We start from the raw sequence: 20,832 nt of genomic DNA, 5'->3' as shown, positions 1-20,832 counted from the left end.
GGGGTTGCTGGGGAGCAATTTCCTCACAAAAACTTGTGAGGAAACTGTTTTCACCAACACCTCACTCTCAGCAATGGGATAGAAATGGGGAGAAAACACTGGCCTCTTTCTTGTTACTTGGCGTCTACCTTCAGCCAACTCTCTACCCCCACTCCCAGCAGCTAGACCATACACACTGCAACGACAAGGGAGTAGAATTTACGTAGTGTTTTGGTTTATTATCTTAGTGTTGTCACAGTGACGGGAAACCCCACAGTAGGAAAAAGAACTCCTACTAGAACCTACTTCTTGCCATCCCCTCTCCCCAGGGCTCAGAGCCTCTAGGCTTTTCTTCTCTCCCTCCTTGCAGGCCTTTCCTTGGCCCTTGGCATGCTAGGATGTGGTCAGGAATCAGAAACCGATTCCATTTTCTACCACTAGCTGTGTGCCGCATTCATGGAAAGTAGGGAGCTATACACAGGTATCCAACTTGGTTACCAAGATTACCAGTTCCCCCAAAGCTGAATCCCTCAGCCGTCTGGTAAACCAGTGGCACTTCACTGCCCCAGGGTGGTTGGCCACCTTTCTGGGTTTCTTCCCAGTGCAACATGACTGCCACCATTCAGGATGGCTACCCACATCTGCTATGGCCACCATGAGTTCTGTTGTGCCGGCAGGGCTTCCTCCTCAGAACAGTGCCCGGGCAATCTTCCTCCCTGTGGCCTTGATCCTGGGAAAGGAACCCCCTCCTCCCTCACTTGGGGGAGTTCCTGAGGCAGAGGGGCTGCTGGTGAGACCCAGTGTAGCAAGAGAGGGCCTTCGCCGCTGCCGTAGGAGGAAATCGTGCGAAGCTCCATCCATAGCGTAGAAGACGTTAGCCGAGGGTGGGATGGTCAGCTCTGTGTGTTCAGAGAGGGAGTGTCGAGAACAAACATGGTCATTCCCCCCACAACCACCTGGTTGTGGACGCCTTCCCACTGCTGGGCATCCCTCTCCGCCCAAATCTGACTTCCTTCATGGCCTCTCACCTCGCTCCCCCGGTAGCAGCTGCACTAGCTCATACTCCGAAGCCACTGCAGAATCACGATTGTTTTTTTTAAGGACACGACTGATGACACTCGGAGCCTTGTCCTGGCTTGTCACCTGGCAGGACAGAGACCAAAAGGACAATAAATTGGCCATCACCTCTGCTTTCTAGCCTTTCAGTTCTAACCACTGATCCCAACCAAAAATGGTTACCGGTGTCAAACACTTTAGAATGAACAGGGAAACCCTATACGGTGGTTCCCTGTACCGCACAAGCCTATACTCCATGGTGTCCAGTGAAATAGGGCTGCTTCCCTATGACAAAACTGCCGTTGGTTCTGAAAATCTAATATGGCCACCAAAATTCAAGGTGCAGCAGCTAATGCAAAGTAGCCTTTAAAATAAAACAGCTGCCATAACCTTGGGGAGCCTGGGTGACTCAGTCAGCTAAGCATCCGACTCCTGGTTTCAGCTCAGGTCATGATCTCACGACTCTTGAGATCAAGCCCCGAGCTGGGCTCCGCACTGACAGCATGGAGCCTGCTCGGGATGCCCTCTCTCTCCCCGTCTCTCTCCCTCCTTCCCTCTGTCCCTTCCCCACTTATGTGCGCACACTCTCTCTGTCCCTCTCAAGGTAAATAAATAAACTTAAAAAAAATAAGAAAACAGCTGCCATAACCAAAGGTCAGAATTAAAACTAGAATCATCCTCTTCTTGGCTATTCAAACCTAAGACAACACCTGTAGCCCCACAAGGCATCATCCTTCACCCCTACCCCCAGCCCACAGCTTCCTCACCAAGATGCTCTTGTAGACGCTACCATCTTCCCCCAGCTCCATCTGGACTCGGATGATTCGGCAATCAGAGGCCCCTGGCCCAGGCCCCCCTCCCCCACATCCAGTCCCCCTGGAGGCCCCCTCTGCACCCCCACTGAGTGGGGAGCCACAGGAGGCGGAGCGGCGGTGACCTCGAGAAGGCCTGGGAGAGGACGCTGGGGGAGAGAGGTGGCTGGGGTCAGCCGGACTGTGCAAAGATGGAGTGCTTTCCAGGGCAGAGTCCAGAGATGAGACAGACGGCCACTTCATGTGCTGGGGACAAACAACATGGGGGACTGGCATGAAGGCAGAGAAGTCAAGCAAGAAACATTCACAAGGGCAGGTTCAGTGTTGAGTCAGAGGTCAGAGATCGGGAACAGGGCTCACCTGGGCCAGCCGCGTCAGCAGAGGGGCAGGGGCTCCAGGTACGTCACCTCCCCCGACGCTGGGCCGGTCCCAGGAGACAAGAGGGGTGGGACCTCCAACAGAGCCCAGAACCCTGGAGTGGCAAGAGACGGGGAGGGTCAGAAGAAGAAGGGCTCTTCTCCCAAGTAGCTTCCCCAAGATGCTACCCCCCCTACCCGCGGACTCCCTCACTCTGTCCACTGTGAGATGACCAGCGTTGGCCGAAGCACCCGTGGGGCAGGAGGGTCACTGGTACCAGGTGGCTCCACCTCACAGGACACTCGATGGCTGTGAAGGGAGGGAAATGGGCAGAAGTCAGGACGTGACACACCGATCCCCACACTCAACCCCAGCCCTGGAGTCCCAACCTTGCCCAGCCAGTCACCTCTGGGCCTCTGTCAGTGGCCGGAGCCCCTGTAGCCACCGCTGAATATCAGGGTCAGGTCGGAGGTCATAGCCACGACATTCGTTCTGGAGCCGCCGCAGTTCCGAAAGGACAGCAAACTCCTAGGAAGGAGCCCACAGTCTGCAGGAGCCAAAACTCAGGGACCCCCGACTTTCCCCATCTCCCTCCCCTTCTTGGGACATGACTAGAGATGTCTAGCATCTGGCCCATGCACTCCCCTCACCTTCCTCCGCTTGTCAAAATTGATGTATCCGTTCTGCAAAAATAATGGGGATGGGGTGAAGCCCAACCCTGCCACAGACAGACTACCCCTTTCCAAGCACACACACATCCACATTCAACTCACACACACTTCATTCACTAGGCCTCTGACTTCTCCGTCCTTTCCCTGGCTCCCCCTCACTCCCGTCATGCCCTAAGCCCCCTACTTTACCCTTGAAATTGAATGGTCACAGGTAGAAAGGGTGTCCATTTCATAGATGAGAAAATCAGGGCTCAGAGAGAATGAGGAACTTGCCCGAGATCTCAATGTTTGTTTATTTAATAAATGCTACATATGCTTACATTTAGGGCATGTTCTAAGCACTTGCCAAACATTAATTCACTTAATCCTCATAATAACAGACTGACATAGACACTGTCACTGGTTTCCTGTTTACAGATCACTAGGCACAAAGAAGTCAAGCAACTTGCCAAAGTAACAGAACCAGAATTCTGGCAATCTGGCTCGAGCCCTGGAGTTCAAGCGCTAACACCCCACGGCACCTTTCTGGAAGGTCCGTCTGGCCCTGAGGCCCATTTGTTCCCTCATCACAATGCACACATTAACACACACACCACCAACCTCCAGCTCATCCTTGGAGGCTGCATCCAGCATCACCAGGTCCTTCAAGAAGGTGCCAAGATATGGGACCACACCCTGAGGTCAGAGGTCAGGATTAGACCCCCCGCCCCTGATCTGAGAGCTCTCCACTGCTCTGCACTTTCCTATCCCATTGTCTTGAAGGACAAATTTAATTCCCCCACCCCGCTATGCCTCCCCTCTACATCCCTCAGTCTGCTGCCCCCCACACACTCCTTACTCCTTCACAACCACCCCACAACTGGTCACTCACCCCACCCCGGGAGCCAGACCTCGGGGCCTTCTTGGAATTTGGCTCCAGAGAGGGCTGCAGCTTCGCCTCCTGGGTGGGGGGGAGGGAGGGGACAGAACAAGGAGATATAGGTGTGGCACGTGTGGCACGGGGAGCAGGGGTGGCTGGGAACACCAGGGAATAGGGCCTCACCTGCAGGAGGAGCTCCCGGCTCTGGGAATAATTATCCTCCTCGGAGAAAATCTGGCAGAGGCTGGAGAAGACTCTGAGGCTGTCCCTGAGGGGTGGAAGGCAGCAACCTTGAGGATGGGCCAGGCTCACCCCCACGCCTCTTCCCAGCCCTCAGCTCCAGGCCAGTGCCCCATCCTCCCCACCTGGCTGCTTCCCCCCAGGCTGCTCGAAGCCTGTGGATGGGGCTGGACTGCAGGGCCGACACAACAGCATAAACCGAAGAGAAGTTTCGGAGCAGACGACACTCCTGTGGGGGTCACAGAGGCAGGCCAGAGCTTTGGGACCTCTCTCTCAACACCAGGGTCCCCAACGAGGCCAAGCCTCTCTCTTACCTCTGCCACACGGATCCACTTCTCCAGGAGCCGAGCCCTCTGGGGAGGACGGAGTGGCCGAATGGTCACCTCTCCAGGCCCCTCTCCAGTTGAGGTAGCCCCCAGGACAGAGCTGACCACAGCCCCTGCCACCTTGTTGAACTGTGTGACAGTAGCTCTGACAGATGGGCAGAGGTGGGAATGTCCTGGCCGGTCTCTATGACCCCACAGGCTCCCCAGGCACTGAGAGGGGACCAGATTGAGAAACAGCTCCTGCAGGGCAGAGGTCAGAGGTTAAGGTTCATAGTCAAGTGAGGTCAGCCTTCCAATATCAAAAGTGTGAGGATCTCAGGTGGCCAAGGAACCAAAGGGGCACAGGGTATGAAGGGTAACAATCAAGGGGAAAGGGAGAAAGGTCAAAACTGAGTGGACAGAGGAAGCTGGGAGCTGGATCAGGAAGGGTTGGAAGCATGGAAAGGATTTGGAGTGAGGGAGAGGTTAGTAAGGGGGCGGGGGGGGGATGGGGTCAGAGGTCAGGGTCTCACCGCATCTAGCAGGGTCAGCTGTTCGGCCAAGTGGTCAGCGAGGAACACCAGGACATCCGTGGGGTCAGCAGGGGGGTCGCCGGGGAGGGCCAGGGACTTAGGAAGGTCGGGGGCCTGGGGGTCCACCCGGGACCGGAGGTTGCGGATGAGGTCAGCGCTGCCCCCCCCAACACCCTCCCCTGCTGCATACCCTGTCCGAAGCAAGAAGCTCTCAAGCCGGTCAAGCTGACCCTTGACCTCAGAGCCAAAATCCTCAGGGTGAGAGGCCAGCCAGGTTGACAGTACAGAGATGGCTACCCTGGGAGAAGGGGAAGCAGCCAGGGGTCAGGTATCAAGCTGCAGCTCAGCCAGAGGGAACTGTGAGGTTAACAGTCGGGGTCACTCACCCTATTGTCCTCTCTAGTTCATCAGTAGGATGAGATTCAAGAGCTTCCAGCCTGGAAGAAGAGATTCTATCTGCCCATTTTTTCCCGACCCCCAGTGGCTTTGACTACTTTGGTGGGATTTTCTGGCTTTAGAAAGCCAGATACCATCTTGGTCCCTTATGACCCTGACCTGTCAGCCACAAGCCCTAGCAGGGCAGGCGTGGAGGTGAAGGCCCGGTGGGTGGCCAGGAAAGCTGATGTGAAGGTCACGTCAGCCCCTGATGTCCGAGCATCCAGCAAGTGTCTGACCAGGGCCTCCAGAGTGCCAGCTCGGAGCCTTCGAGAGGAACGCGGGGGAGGCGTTGGGGCCTGTTGGAGACAGAAGGACAATTACTGACCCTTTTTTCACCTTTGCCCCTAGATCTCTGGGGAAAATCCCAGACCTAGGAGATGGTCCAGGCTCGTCATATGAGATTCAGAGAGGGCAAAAGACTTGATCTAAGTCACATGGCAGAGTCCAGGTCTCTAGACCTCCAACTTAGCACTCTGGCCAAAAAGTTGGCCAGAGGAAAGGGGGCTGGGTGGTGATGATGGGTCAGAGGTGAGAAGCCAAAGTCAGGGTCTCACCAGGGGATTAAGAGGCCGATACTGGCGGCTTGTGACAGTAAATATGGCACCATCCTCCTCCTCATCCCAGACAGACACAGGGGCCTGGAGGAGCAAGGAAGGGGAAGTCAGACAATCCCACATCACCCCCCACAGGCCCCAGCCCTCACCCCCAGGCCCTACTCCTCCCTCTGTACCCCTCACCTGTGGTGGCGGGGGACAGTACCAGCGAGTGCGAGGGGTGGGGGGGGCTGGTGACCCCAGGTCTCCCCCACTGGGGCCCAGACAGCCCCCCCCAAGCCGCCTCAGGGCCCGGTGGAGTCGAGGGGGTGGCAGTGGGGAGGTGGGTGGAATGCACGAACCCTGGGCCTGGAGACCGCTGTGGCCCTTTCCCCCCAGAGCTGAACCCCAACACAGCACAGAAGCAAGGTGCAAGGGGAAGCGAGAGAGGCAGAAAGCCAGAGGCAGAGACCTTGAGAAGCTGGAACCTCAGTCACAGGCACAGCCGCAAGCTCCGCCCTCCCCCCCTCCCCCGCAGGAACTGACCGAGCCCTAAGAGTTAGTCCTTCCCCTTAGCCCCCTTCCCCCTGGTCCCTCAATGCTGGAGACCCCCTCGAGGTGGCGGCTCAAATCCCAGTACAGGAAGGAGAAGGGGAAGTTGGGATGATTGGGGGGGGGGGGGGGGGGCGCAGACTCAGAGTCACGTGGCCCCAGCCCCTCCCCCAACCGATCCCGAAAAACCAGCCCTGCCAGTCACCCTGCCCTCACCCAGTCTCTGGACCCAGGAGTCCAGGGCCTTGGGGCCCCGAATCCAATTTCTGGCCCCTCCTGAGGCCCCGAATCCTACTTCTGGCCACCACCATTAGTCCCGGAGGAAAGCTGGTTACCGCCCCCCACACACACTCAATCTGGGATCTTTCCTCCAAAGTCCGAGAACCTGGGCTTCCCGCCTCCACTCATTGCCCAGCAGGAGAGGGGGAGGGGTCACAAAATCGAACAGTTCCCTCCCAATCCCGGAGTCAGAGGAGTCGGTTACTGTGGAAACAAACCCCTCCCCGCCAAACAAAAACAAGGAGGGAGACAGGGACCAAGACACAATGCCCAAAGAGGCAGGCACACTCTAGCATAAGCAGGTAGAGCCTGAGACCCGCAGGACAGAGAGCCAGACGCTCTGGCAGTAACAGGGAAGGTTCCTGCGGGCAGGTCCTGAGTCACACTGCCACAGAGAGCCACAGAAATTCCGGGACTCCCCGCAGCGGGGAGACAGGCAGCCACCCAGCAAGAGGCGCGGAAATAACTGAGGCTGAGGGAAAGAGATGAAGGGACACACAGACACCAGAGAAAGGTGGAGAGTCTCCGAAATTTATACCTCCCCGACTTCCCACCACCCGCGTCTCACCTCGTCTTCTTCCTCCTCCTCCTCTTCCTCCTGCCCCCCGCCCACGCCCTGGCCACTTGGGCCCCCACCCTCTTCGGGGGTCTCGGCTCCGGAAGCTGCTCAGCACGACTCCCCCGGGGGGGCTCGTGTCCCAAAGCAGCCGCAGGGGCCGCGGGAGCATGGCCGAGTGAAGGAATCAGCGGGGCCGGGCCATGGGGGCGCCTGGGGAGAAACGGAGGGAGGGGGGCAGGTGGAGAGTCAGGTTGGCGCGGGGAATCGGGGAGGAGAGGGACGCGGGTGGGTGCCTAGGTAACCGTATGGAGGTCCTGGGGGGGGCAACATAGGAGTGGAATATGGGGGGCCCTGGTGCATTTGGGGGATGAGGGGGTACGGGAACGGGCAGGGTCACAGGGTGTTCTGGCTCTGACCTGCTCGGGAATGGTGGGAGCAGCGCGGGTCCCGGGCCGCTGTTCCCGTCGGTCTCCAGTCCCCAAACGAGTCCCTGGACCGAGTCCCCTCCTCGGCTTTTCCGCACCCCCGTTACCCCCCCGCCAGGCTCCCGGGCCCTCCCGCCCTTTCCGCTCCCCCCCACGTCCGCCCGCTCCGACAGCAGGAGCCAAAAAGGGAAGGAAGTGAGGACAGGAGCCAGGGTTGCGGACTAGGGGAGCCCTGGATGCCCAGCGGCCAGAACCCAGGAGCCCGGGTCCCCAGCTCCGCTGTGCTCGGGACCCCCTACTCGGGGATCCTGGAGCCCTCTTCGCCCCACACTTAATTGGAATGGATGCCGGTCTCCAGCTCCCGAGGGAGGACAGGGGCCGAATTTGACATTCCCCTCCCCACTACACAACGCCGAGCCTAAAACAACCGTGGGAAGCGCTTTAGGTGGAGAGGGATCGGTTACTCCACCCCGCGGGGTTACACTCCCCACCCACACCCACGCGTGTAGCGGACCGGAATCCACTCCGCGTTTTCCGAAGTGCGCTGGGTTCCGGCCCTCTCGCAAGGGGGCGGAGCAGGAAGTCGACACATCCGGTTCCAGATTCGACACTCCCGGGTTTCCGGCGCTCGGCGCTGGTATCTGCGCTCCCTTCTGCCCACCCCCAGTGCACTTTGCTAGAGGGCGTCCTCCCCGCCTTGGGTGGCGCCCGACCCCGAACTGTTCCGGAGGATCGGGTGTCGCCAAAACGTTTGAGAGGTCGGGGTGATTGGCAGGAACCAGAAGTGACTGTAAGAGTCTGTGCTTGCAGAGGGGACCCGTGGGGTGGAAGGAGACACGGTGTTGGGAGCACCAGAGCATAACTTTATTCCAGCGGCCTGGCCGACTGTCCTGCCCCTCGGACGTCCCTAGGCCAAGCCGCCGCTTCCTTCGTCCAGTAATTACCTGATCCAACACTTGCTGTTCAATACTTAGGATGTAAAAAAGACTAATTTCTTCTGATGAGCGCCCTCCAGTGGGCGCCCGGCCCTGTGCCGCAGCGGGGACACAGCAGTGGACAGACAGGCACGTCCTTGCCTTTGAGGAGCCGACGGTTCGGAAAGGGAGACAGGCATTTAACAACGACTCGTACAATCACTTAAATACAACTGATGAACCGCACAGGAGGAACACGCAGCGGTCTGAGGGAATAGCGAGGCTGTCCTGGAGCCCAGAGAGGGCGAGGGCGGAACAGACAAAGGGAACAGACCAGGGAAGGTGGGAGCCGTTGGAAAAGGAATAGCCATCGGTGTGGTGAACATTGAGGGGAGGGCTGGAGGGCACAGGTGGGGTTGAAGAGGCAAGCAGTGGCTCCAACGTGGGAGATGCACAGGCCAGGACAAGAACGGATTTAGCTTCTAGAGCACTGGTTCCCCAAATGTGACGCCTGTCCCAGTGGTCCTGGAGACTGTTTCAGTGGGTTTATGAAATTAAGGCTATTCATAACAATACTAAGATGTTACTTGCCTTTTTCATTCTCATTCTCTAAAAACAATGTACTGTGGAGTTTTCCAGCAGCTGAGTATTGACCTCATCATCCTCACAGCTAATGGAATGCGTGCTTATGTGTTCTTGTGTTAAATTTTTCTGTTTTAAGTTCTAGTATCATTAATATCTAGTTTATAACCCACATAAGCAAAGGTTCTTTAGAGTTCCTGACCGTTTTTAAGTGGTCCGGAGATTAAAAACAACAACAACAAAAATCGAGAACCACTGCCTTAGAGCTCTAAGAAGGGAAATGCTATAGATTTGTGTCCTTTAAAAAAAGCATTCCAGCCGCTCCTTGGAGAGAGAGGGGTTGGAGGGAGCATGAGCAGATGATGGTGTACTATTTGGTGGAGCTAGTACAGTAGCTCAAACCAGAGATGACAGCGGCTTCCCCAGGATGGTGGTGAGTGTTCTCACTGGGCTTTCTGGAAGAGAAATAAAAAGGAGGTGAGGAATGCCGGGTTTTAGGAAGTGACGTGAAATGCTCATGATCAGTCCGGAGATAAATGCACCATCATGGGCACAGAGGGTGGCAGAAGAATGGGGCTCACAGTTTCAGGGGGTTTTCTGCCTGGCAGATACTGCCAAGGGCTTTTGCTTAATCCTCCCAACAGCCTTCAGAGGCTCTGCTGTCTATACAGTAGCCACCATCCACATGTGTCTCGTGAACATTTGAAATGTGCCTAGTCTGAAAGAGTATTATTAAAATTAATTTTAGGGGCACCTGGGTGGCTCAGTCAGTTAAGCATCTGACTTTGGCTCAGGTCATGATCTCGTGGTTCGTGAGTTCAAGCCCCACGTTGGGCTCTGTGCTGGCAGCTCAGAGCCTGGAGCCTGCTTCGGATTCTGTGTCTCCCTTCTCTCTCTCTACCCAACCCCCAACTTGTACGTGTGCACATGCTCTCTCTCTCTCTCTCTCTCAAAATTAATCGCTTAAAAAATTAATTTTACCGGGTTTTTTTTTTGATGTTTTTTGTTTTTTGTTTTTTTTTGCTTTTCTTTAAGTAGGCTTCATGCCCAGTGTGCAGACCAATGCAGGACTTGAACTCAAAGCCTTGAGATCAAGACCTGAGCTGAGATCAAGAGTCAGCCGCTTAACTGACCGAACCATCCAGGTGCACCTCTTCTTACCTTTTTGATGTGGCTGCTAGATTATTTAAATGTACATATGTGGCTTGTATCATATTTCTGTTGGACAGTGCTGCCTAATTTTTTTTTTTTTTTTTTTTTACCCTCACACCCAAGGAAACTGAGGTGTTGGTTAAGTGGAATATTCAAAGTAGCAGGAGTTAACCCAGGTGTGTGTGAATTCCAAGTTCAGGTTCTGCCCACCATGCCAGTGGAAGCCAGAGCCTTCCTCTACCAGTGAGGAGTTGCAGGGAGGGTCTCAAATGAAAAGGGAAAGAAAAGAAGAGGAGAGCTATTACCTTCTCCTTTGAATCCTTCGAAGTACACATGTAGGCAGCTGTGGAGAGAGATTGAGAAGGGATGGGATGGGGGAGTGAGGGATGGGATGGGATGGGGGAGATGAGATTGAGAGGGATAGGTATCAGGCTTCTGGGAGTAGGCAGGGACTGTCATGGTCACAGTGGGGGTCAGGGTCTAGGTGGGACTCACACTCACCAGCCCAGCCCAGTGCTTTGATGAGCCCGAGGAGGAGAAAGGCAGACAGGAAGAGGCCTACACCATCCTCCAGGGTGGGCCCAGACAGACCTGGCAGGTGGAAGGGAGAAAAGTGAACCCCTTAGTATCTTCCCAGGGCGCCCGCCCCCTCCCCTGCCCCCCCCTCCCCGCCCCGGTCACTCCATCCTCCTCCTGGCTCTTACCTGCCACCTCCAGGGTGACCTCTGCACTGCGCCCCAAGGCCGGCAGAGTGGGGTGGTGGACACGACAGGCATAGCGTGCCCCATGATGCTCGGCAGTTATGGGGACCGGCTGCAGGTGCGCAGAGAGGCTGACGGTGCCGTCTGAGTGGTGGAGCAGGGCAGAGAGCCACTTCTGCCCCTCAGCCTTCTGAAAGCTGCCCTCTGGGCCACCCCGGAGCTCCCACTCCACTTCCAGACCCTCAGAGGGATAGAAGTGGGACACGAGGCATTGCAACTGGGGGGGTGCCTCCCCCCGGGTAGCCCATACAAGAGGTGCCGGTGTCAGGGATACTTTGGGTGGCTCTGGGGAGAAAACATGAAAGGAGCATGGGGGGAATCAATCCACACTGTCCTCCCTTGGAGACCCTCAGTTTGCCCCATGGCTTCCCCCAAACTGGGTTTGAGTTTTTCTCTCCTAGGATGGGGAACCCGCTGTCTCCCCACTGGTGCTTCAGAGGGATTCCCACGCTAAAACCCTCAATCCCAGGGACGCCTCTTCCTCAGATTTGGGAACCTTTATCCCAGTCACTCAGATTCCCAGGGACTTCCACCATTGCCCTTCTGAAGCCCAGGGACCCCAATCTACCTCCCATCACTCACCCAGCACCCTCTTCTCCCCTATCCCTCTTCCATCATGATGTCCCCATAATGCCAGTGCCCATCCTTTACCCGTGGGAACCCCTGGACCCCAACTCACTCTGTACAGCAAGCTCCAGAGCGACCTGCCCTTGTAGGTATGGCAGGTGTACAGTGGCCAGATAGGTGCCCTCCTGGAAGGGCTTCACTGCAGGCAGCCAGAGGGTCCCATTTCCAGTCCACGGACCCCACGGCTCATCATCATCCCAAGCAGCAAATGCCACTGCCCCCTCTTGGGCAGGTGGCATTTGCTCACTCAGCCCAGGCGTTGCAGCCAGGAGTAGGTGCCCTTTGCCCAGGTGCTGGCGTCGCCACTCCAGCCCAAAGGGAGGGGGACCTGGGGCCAGAGATGTAGCGGCCTCAGAGGCGGGGGGCATGTAGGCAAACTTCAAGTCCAGCAGAGCATCTTGTCCCAGTCGGATCCGAGGGGTGGGGGTGTGGGTGAGGACAGTCAGCACAGCTGGGGAAGATGGGGAGAGGAGGGAGGGGAAAGGGCATGAGGGAGAGAAAAAGAAAGGGAAAAACAGACAAATAGAGTTATAGGGAAGATACAACTAGAATTCACCCAGCCCTCAGAGAACACCTCCTTTTCTGATTCCATCTTCTAGTCCTCCCTGCAAATCCCCTTTGTTCTGGGACTGGGTGGGACCCAAAGTAGCTGAGAGTGAGCAGATACAGCTAGAGATGAATAGGGGCAGGGAGTGGGGACAGTCCTTGAAGGCCGGGCTGAGCACACAGCCCACTCAGTGGGCTCTGAGAGCACTTCTGACATAGCCTGAACCAGCCCAGTCCCCATGCACCACCCTTCAAGAGCCTTAGGCTTTAAAGAGCTTTTGAGGCCTTAAAGCCTTAAAGCTCGCTCTTGTCACTGGTGAAGACTGTGAAGACTCAGGGATGTCAATCCTATGGTGCTGTACAGAGTACTTTTTGACTGCTATTTATATGGTCCTGTAGACCAGTTGTTTCACTTTTCCGTGGCTTAGCTGAATCTCCTAAGTGGGAATAATGATGATGATCACAGTGCCTATCTTACGGGGTCGTAGTGAAGGTTAAATCATATAATGCCTCTTGCTACCCAGCATTATTCATTTCCTGATTCTGGATAACAAAGGCACCTATATGTGAAAGGCACTTAGAACGGTACCCAGAATACAGTAAGCCTACCAAAGTGTTTGCTGTGGTTACACTCGACCATCAGCTAGACCAACTGAACGTGCCCCAACTCGACAGCATCTCTCCCCATCAACATTCCCTCCCCCTGCTCCAATGCCCATTCTCTCTGCCTTGATGAATGATCACCACCAGCCCTGCACCCCCCCACTCCCCATGCTAAAGAGCTTGGAGTCACTAAGACTCCATCCTCTCTAATGCTTTCATTCAACTAATATTTATTGAGTACCTGTGATGTTCAAGGCAGAGGACTGAGCAGTGACAGGCAGTCCCTGCCTTCAGATTTCTTACAGTCTAGTAAGGGAGACAGATGAGCAAATTGCCAAACAATAACGTACTGTGTATTATCCCAACCAGGCCCTAATTCTGTCTTCCAAACAGACCTCACCTGTTTCCAACTCAAGTTTTCACCAACATACATTTGGACAATTACAACCTCCTCTCGGGCCTTCCTATCCTTGGTCTCTCTCTTCTTCGATTCATCATCCACACTGGAGCCACACAGTGTCGCTACAATTCTGATCCAGTCACTTCCCTGTTTAAAAAACCCAGCTGCCTAGGAAGCCAGCAACTGAAGGCACAGGCTGAAGCTAAATGGCCCAGGCTCCATTCCTGGCCTAGCTTCTTACAAGCTGTTCTTGGACAAGTTACCAAAGTGCTCTGTCTCAGATTTCTTCATCTCTGACATGGAGATGATATCAGTGCCTAGTTCCTATGGCTGTTGAGAGGAATAAATGGGATCATGTCTATAAAATGCTTAGAATAAGACCTGGCCATAGAAAATGCTCAGTGAATGTCAGGTGTTAACTATTTTCATTACTGTTGTCGTCATCATCACCACGGACTTGCTGGGTATCTCGAAGAAATCACTTAATCTATATTTTTCTCATTAGTCCAGTGATCTGATCCTTGCCTACTTTTGTAAGAATTAAGTTAAAAAAAGCCTGGCTTTTGGGACAATGGCACACACACTTCTGATGGTTCACTATCACTTATAAAGCCCAGATCTCAGGGTACTTGATAATCCACCTGCCAACCTATCTGTCCAGACTTCTCTTGCACCCTAAGGACTGGCTCCAGAGAATCCCTTTCTTGTGACTAGTGGAAATTCTAATCAGGCCGCCTGGGTGGCTCAGTTGATTAAGCGTCTGACTTCGGCTCAGGTCGTGATCTCACAACTCGTGAGTTCGAGCCCCGCGTCGGGCTCTGTGCTGACAGCTCAGAGCCTGAGCCCGTTTCAGATTCTGTGTCTCCCTCTTTCTCTGTCCCTCCCCCACCTCTCAAAAATAAACATTTTTAAAAAAATTTTTAAAAGAGAAAGAAACTCTAATCATTGGGCCATTCTTTGCTATGGTCATAGGTTCCTTCGGTTTATAATGTCCTTCCCCATTTTCTCCCAAACATCTAAATACTTCATGTCCCACAAGGTCAGGTCCACTGCTACCTCCTCCCAGGATGTTTGGGTCCTTCCCATAAAAGTCCTCTTTCTTCTCTTGTGATCATGCAATTTTTAATCCTAGTTTCTGAGTACTACAAGGTTAAACTTCTCTCAATGTTATGGGAGTTTTTGTTGAATAAATTTAAAAAAAACTAGGTAATTCACTTAGTTTATTAAAATCCAAAACAGACTCTTGAATTGTCAAAAACCCATACGATTTTAATAAACAAAATCTGAAGGTTTTACAGGTTAACCCTGAAGCTAACAGTGCTCTTTAATATGGGTTGATGGAGGGGCACCTCGGTGGCTCAGTTGGTTGAGTGTCCGACTCTTGGTTTGGGCTCAGGTCATGATCTCACGGTTTGGGGGTTCAAGCCCCATATCGGGCTCTGCGCTGGCAGTGCGGAGCCTGTTGAGGATTCCTTCTCTCCCTCTCTGCCCCTCCCCCGCTCTCTCTCACTAAATAAATAAATAAACTTTAAAATGGGTTGATGGAGCAATTTTAGACCTGCATCCTACAAACTGGACTCTGAAAAATACAAATGGAAATTTGTACCTGTTTTTATGGCTTGTATTACATAGGTTTTTGCTTTGCTGTTAATAAAGTGAATGGTAACAACTATTATAAAGTATTACAGAAAAAAATTTAAATCCAAACCTAATCAAGTGACACGATGAAGAAACACTTGGCCAAATACAGAATGTAGGAAACTCTACAGAACAAGTGACAAACCAGTACCATTTGGGGGGCTGGGGGGAGCAATTATAGAATAAAAGAGACAAGAGACAAAACTGTTGTGGACTGAATGCCTGTGATACGCACCCCACCCCACCCCCCAAGTTCATTGTTGAAGCCTTCCTGGCCAGTGTGACTAAACTGTTGACTCTTGAACAACACAAGTTTGAACTGTGAGGGTCCACTTATATGCAGGGTTTTGGGGTTTTTTTTACAGTACAATACTATAAATGTATTTTCTTTATGATTTTCTTTTTTTTTTTTTAATGTTTATTCATTTTTAAGAGAGAGAGAGACAGAGTACAAGCAGGGGAGGGGCAGAGAGAGTGGGAGACACAGACTCCGAAGCAGGCTCCAGGCTCCCAAGTCATCAGCACAGAGCCCAGCACGGGGCTGGAACCCACAAACCGCGAGATCATGACCTGAGTCGAAGTCGGACGCTTAACCGACTGAGCCACCCAGGCGCCCCTATGATTAATTTTCTTAATAATATTTTCTTTTCTTTAGCTTACTGTAAGTATACAGCATGTAATACATATAACAAAACGTGTTAATCATTGTTTACATTATCAGTAAGATTTCCAGTCAACAGTAAGCTATGAATGGTTAAGTTTTGGGAAAGTCAAGTACACAGAGATTTTTGACTGCTGGGGGCGGGGTCAGCGCCTATAGCCACCCCCCACCCCCAATACACACAGTTGTTCAGACTAAGCTGTATTTGGAGATAGGGGCTGTGAAGAGGTGATAATGGTTAAATGGGATCATTAACATAGGGCCCTAACCTGATATGCTGGTGTCCTTTTAAGAAAAGGAAGCAACACCAGAGCTCACTTTCTCTCCTCCATGAGGACACAACCAGAAGTGGCCATCTGCAACCACAAGGAGAGAGCTCTCATCAGACACCAACCCTGCGAACACCTTAATCTTAGACTTGATCTCAGACTTCTAGCCTCCAGAACTGTGGGAAAATAAATATTAAGACATCTATTCTGTGATATTTTGTTAAAGCAACCCAAGTAGATGCAACAACCAAATATGATATATAGAACAGTTTTTGACCCTGATTCAAGCAAACCAGCTGTAAAATAACATCACTGAGACAACTGGGAAAATTTTAATATGGGCTAGGAATTAACTGATATTAAGGAATTATTGTGTGGTTTGTTTATGACAATGTTTCTTTTTTTAAGTTTATTTATTTTGAGAGACAGAGTGCGAGCAGCAGAGGAACAGAGGGAGATGGAGAGACAGAATCCCAAGCAGGCTCTGAGCTGTCGGCGCAGAGACCTATGTGGGGCTCGGTCTCATGAACAGTGAGATCATGACCTGAGCCTAGATCAAGATTCAGAAGCTTAACCAACTGAGCCACCCAGGTACCCCAATGGTTTTCTGAATTTTTTTTTTAATGTTTATTTATTTTTGAGACAGAGAGAGACAGAGCATGAATGGGGGAGGGTCAGAGAGAGAGGGAGACACAGAATCTGAAGCAGGCTCCGGGCTCTGAGCTGTCAGCACAGAGCCCGACACGGGGCTCGAACACACAGACTGTGAGATCATGACACGAGCTGAAGTCGGATGTTCAACCGACTGAGCCATTCAGGTGCCCCTGTAAATTTTTGTTAAGTCCTTATTTGATAAAGATGCTTACTGAAGTAACTAGGAGTAAAATCATATGATGCCTGGTATATATATACTTTAAAACACCAAAAAAAGAAAATAGGTGGGGGGAGGATTGGTGGAACAACGATATCTACACAGATGGGTGATGGGCCTATGGGGGTTCATTATACCACTCTCTCTACTTTTATAGGTCTTTGAAATTTCCCATAACAATTGTTTTTTTGTTTTTTTTTTAAATTTCTTTTTTAACGTTTATTTATTTTTTTTGAGACAGAGAGAGACAGAGCATGAACAGGGGAGGGGCAGAGAGAGAGGGAGACACAGAATCTGAACAGGCTCCAGGCTCTGAGCTGTCAGCACAGAGCCCGACGCGGGGCTCGAACTCACAGACCGTGAGATCATGACCTGAGCCGAAGTCGGACGCTTAACCGACCAAGCCACCCAGGCGCCCCACAATTGTTTTTTAAAAAAATGAGAATTAAATACCATACACACAAACTGTGTTAGGACAGTGTATTTGTCAGCAAACATTTTGAAGTATTTGATAAGAAATACTGTCTAAATGTGTATTAGCAAAATTACCAATGATCTGTGACACTAGAAAGATTCATTTTAAATTTTACGTTAAAACAACTTTCATTTTCTTAAATCCCTAATCAAGCAGAAATGCTTGAAAAGGAAGACTGAGCACAGCAACTAGTTTTTACCCCCAGGGGTCTGTGAGAAGCAGAAAATTGTCCCTCCTGGGCGCTCTCATGGCTCCCTATCTGTACTACTCTAATGGCCCAAATTGCTTTCTACTCTACATTACAATTACCCATGACAAACCTGCTGAGAACCTTCTAGAGAGCAGAATCTACATCTGATCACCTTTTTTTTGTTGTTTTCCAGAGAGAGAGAGGAGAGACAGAGAGAGCACACACAAGTGGAAGGGGTAGAGAGAGGGAGACAGACAGGGTCCTGCGGAGCCTGACCCAGGGCTCAAACTCAGGAATCCTGAGATAATGACCTGAGTGGAAATCAAGAGTCAGCAGCTTAACTGAGTGAGCCACCCAGGTGCCCCCTGATCGTGTTCCTGACTCTTAAGAACCAGGGCTACCCCAAGATTCTGACTTAATTCTCCTGGAGTGGTAGGATTCAGTGTATTTTATTATTTTTTTAAGTTTATTTATTTTGAGAGAGTGAGTGAGCTCTGGTACATGAATGAGGGAGGGGCAGAGAGAGAGAGAGAGAGAGAGAGAGAGAGAGAGAAAATCCCCTCCTCGGGGCCGGAACTCACCAACCATGAGATCATGACCTGAGCCTAAAGCAAGAGGCTAACACAACCGACTGAGCCACCTAGGCGCCCCTATATTCAGAATATTTTAGAAACTTCCAACAGGACTCTTACTTGCAGCCTGGACTGAGAACCACTGGGCCCTAACTTATCCTTGGTGCTAATAAATACTGAACCAGTGAATACATTAACAAAGTGATATGATAGTCACAACAACAGAAAGGCAGATAGGAAACAGCATCCACATTTTACAGTTGGAAAAACAGACTCAGAGAAAAAGTATGTTGTCACCCCCACCTCAGTGAAGCCAGAGCCCTGGGAAATACTCCTTGCCACTGGAGAGAGCTACTATCCCCACAAGGAGCAGTTTGCCTCTGCCCCTGCCTAGGGTGGGTCCTGGGAGCTAAGAACAGAAGTGTAGGCAGAGGTGATTAGGCAGTTGCTGAGTCCCTTTCCCTGGTCCTGTAGGTGATTCACTCTCAGGGAGGAGGGTAGCAGGAAAACGGTCCTGGGGAAGGGAAGGGAGGGTACAGCCCTCAGCTGGGGTTTATCTGCTGGTTGGGCTGTGTCATTTACAAACAATGGCACAAGGGAAGCCTGGCTGGCTCAGTCCAAAGAGCATATGGCTTTTGATCTCAGGGTCTTGAGTTCGAGCCCCAGGCTGAGCGTAGAGATTACTTAACATACATACATACATACATACATACATACATACATACATACATACATAAAATTTAAATCAACTTTAAACTTTAAAAAAAAGTCGCACAAGATTGAGGGAAGCCAATGACTACTCATATCCTACCCACCTTCTGCTGCGAGAAGGGTGAGCTCCTAGATACCCAGTTGATTGTTTTTATCTGCCCACTTCTTCTCTTGCCTCCTCTCTGGCAAAGTGCCAGACCCCTGGGCGTCAAAACCGCGTTGCACCATGCACAGAAATGGGTCTTTGCAGTGGAAACCATGAGGTCTCCTGCCCTGTCTCTTCCTCCAAGTCCACCATTTGGTGACCACAGAATCCGCGCATCCTCACGAACTAAAGGAAAGGGGCAGTCAGAAAATGTCAACGCTCTAGAGCGCAAGAGCCTTTGTTTTGCTAAGTGCAGAAGTTCCGGATGTGGGCACGGATGGGGCTTGAACCCTGGTTTTTTTTTTTTTGTTTTTTTTTTCAACGTTTTTTATTTATTTTTGGGACAGAGAGAGACACAGCATGAGCGGGGGAGGGGCAGAGAGAGAGGGAGACACAGAATCGGAAACAGGCTCCAGGCTCCGAGCCATCAGCCCAGAGCCTGACGCGGGGCTCGAACTCACGGACTCACGGACCGCAAGATCGTGACCTGGCTGAAGTCGGACGCTTAACCGACTGCGCCACCCAGGCGCCCCGAACCCTGGTTTTTAAAACAGAGTGAAACGCAAGATAAAGGTCCAGGAGGAAAGGAGAAAAAAATTATCCTGCTTCTGAGCCCCTCCCAAACCCCATTCCCTTACAAGTTACTCAACGTCCAGTGTAGGGAAAGTCAGCCACTCTTCCCAAAGCTCTGCCCCTGGGAACTCCACGAAGCCCCACCCCCAAACCGCAGGTTGTGGGTGGTTGTTTTCAACTGGGCAGGAGACAGAAGAAGCTGTTAGCGGTAGATTGTCTAATCTTAGCCGAACCGCCTTGCTTTACAAGTAAGGAAACTAAGCCCCAATTAGTTCCAATTAAGTTCCACAGAGCGAGTCACAGGCAGATCTAGACCCTTAGAATCTACCCGTTCACTTCCACTTCCCTGTCCCAGCTACCTGTTACCATGGTGATGAGATTAGGTTCCGGCTGAGGCTCGGACTCTGGTCTTAGGAAGCTGGAGAGACTTAAGATCGGGCTGGACACGCTGACCATGAGCCAAGTCCCATCCAGGGCCCGAGGGCAGCTCTGCTCCGGGGTCAAGCCACTGGCCCAATTCGCCGAGGCAGGGAGCGGGAGGTAGCGGCTCATCTCGCAGTGTGGCGCAGGGGCGTCCGAAGGGTACCGCCTGAAGGCAGCCTGCAGGGCTCCCGCGGGGTCTGTGAGCGCGGACAAGGGAGTTGCTGCTGTAGTCACCACCAGGAACGCTACGGGGAGGGCAGCGTCCAGGGAATTCCAAATGCACAAACTACCCAGTAGTGAGAGATTTGCAGGTAATCCAGGCTCATTTTACAAGGGGAAACTGAGGCCTGAGGTCACAGTGCGACCTAAAGAGGAGGGGGTTTCGGTGGAAGTGGGAGTTGAGGGCGAGTCGGGGATGACTCACCGCGCACTTTGAGGTAGAGCTCGGGTTCCAGGTCCGGCCGGGGAGGTAGTCTCCCTGGGCCCTGGCGCAGCAGCAGTGCGGCGGGTTTCTTGGTCAGGCGGCCCCCGCCCGCGTCCTCCACCATCCAGCACTCTATCACCGCGGGTCCCGCCGAGACGGCGGTCACCAAGCCTGGAGGAGAGGGGCGCGAGTGAGGGAGCGGTCCAGAGGTCAGGCGACCCTCGTCCCGCACCCCCAGCATCTGGCGCGTGGTTGGTCACCTCCCTCCGCCTCTTCCCTGTTCTTGGGCAGAGTCTCGGGGTTCGCTCACCCAAAGCCACGGAGAGGAGCAGAGACAGGGGCTTCATGGCGCAGCGATCTGCTCAGCTCTGAAACCTCCACTTCTCCCTTTCACTTTCATTTTCCTTGAAAGGCCGGCTGGAGAGTCGCCGGAAATCCCCTCTGGTTGGGTGAGGCCACGTGGGAGGCAGGTGCTTTCCGCACAGGCCAGGCACAGATCCCGGAACACTATCTCCAGTTCTGATCTGGGGACCTCAGCCCCGCCCCGCCCCGCCCCTCCCTCTTGGACCACACAGCACCACCCACTTCCAGAAACCCTCCCCAACCCTAGGCTCCCCCTCCGTGCCCTCCTTCCAGAAACTACTTCCTAGAGAACCGTTACTCCGCTTTCCCCAACCTGCGCCGGATCCCCAGCAAA

The 20,832-nt window shown here is 52.9% G+C and overlaps 2 protein-coding genes across 3 annotated transcripts; both read right to left on the bottom strand.

Annotated features, from left to right (window-relative positions):
* Positions 1-192: 192 nt before the first annotated feature.
* Positions 193-7,703, bottom strand: RGL2 (ral guanine nucleotide dissociation stimulator like 2). Its single transcript, XM_019456747.2, is given in 19 exon segments — positions 193-878; positions 1,008-1,122; positions 1,803-2,093; positions 2,208-2,319; positions 2,418-2,513; positions 2,611-2,732; positions 2,855-2,887; positions 3,476-3,550; positions 3,747-3,815; positions 3,918-4,002; positions 4,100-4,203; positions 4,289-4,540; positions 4,813-5,110; positions 5,199-5,249; positions 5,368-5,546; positions 5,805-5,888; positions 7,183-7,260; positions 7,262-7,383; positions 7,590-7,703. Coding segments are annotated over 18 exon segments (2,337 nt in total). The 5' UTR covers positions 7,343-7,383; positions 7,590-7,703; the 3' UTR covers positions 193-666.
* Positions 7,704-8,440: 737 nt separating this feature from the next.
* TAPBP (TAP binding protein) lies at positions 8,441-20,643 on the bottom strand. Of its 2 annotated transcripts, XM_053905144.1 has the most exons (8): positions 20,446-20,641; positions 20,136-20,306; positions 19,648-19,908; positions 11,687-12,085; positions 10,951-11,292; positions 10,748-10,837; positions 10,552-10,589; positions 8,441-9,549 (listed from the first exon to the last, which is right to left on the bottom strand). In XM_053905144.1, the coding sequence occupies exons 1-8, from the start codon at positions 20,480-20,482 to the stop codon at positions 9,538-9,540; spliced, it is 1,350 nt and encodes a 449-aa protein (XP_053761119.1). In that variant the 5' UTR covers positions 20,483-20,641; the 3' UTR covers positions 8,441-9,537. The 2 variants fall into 2 exon arrangements, with proteins under 2 accessions (XP_053761119.1, XP_053761118.1); XM_053905143.1 differs by lacking the exon at positions 10,552-10,589 and having other exon boundaries at positions 20,446-20,643.
* Positions 20,644-20,832: the final 189 nt, after the last annotated feature.

Source organism: Panthera pardus, unplaced genomic scaffold, assembly GCF_024362965.1.
Source record: "Panthera pardus isolate Hobbes unplaced genomic scaffold, ASM2436296v1 HiC_scaffold_17, whole genome shotgun sequence".
Lineage (NCBI taxonomy): Eukaryota > Metazoa > Chordata > Mammalia > Carnivora > Felidae > Panthera > Panthera pardus.
The sequence above is the reverse complement of the archived record's forward strand: the minus strand, read 5'-3'. Positions and strand labels throughout refer to the sequence as shown.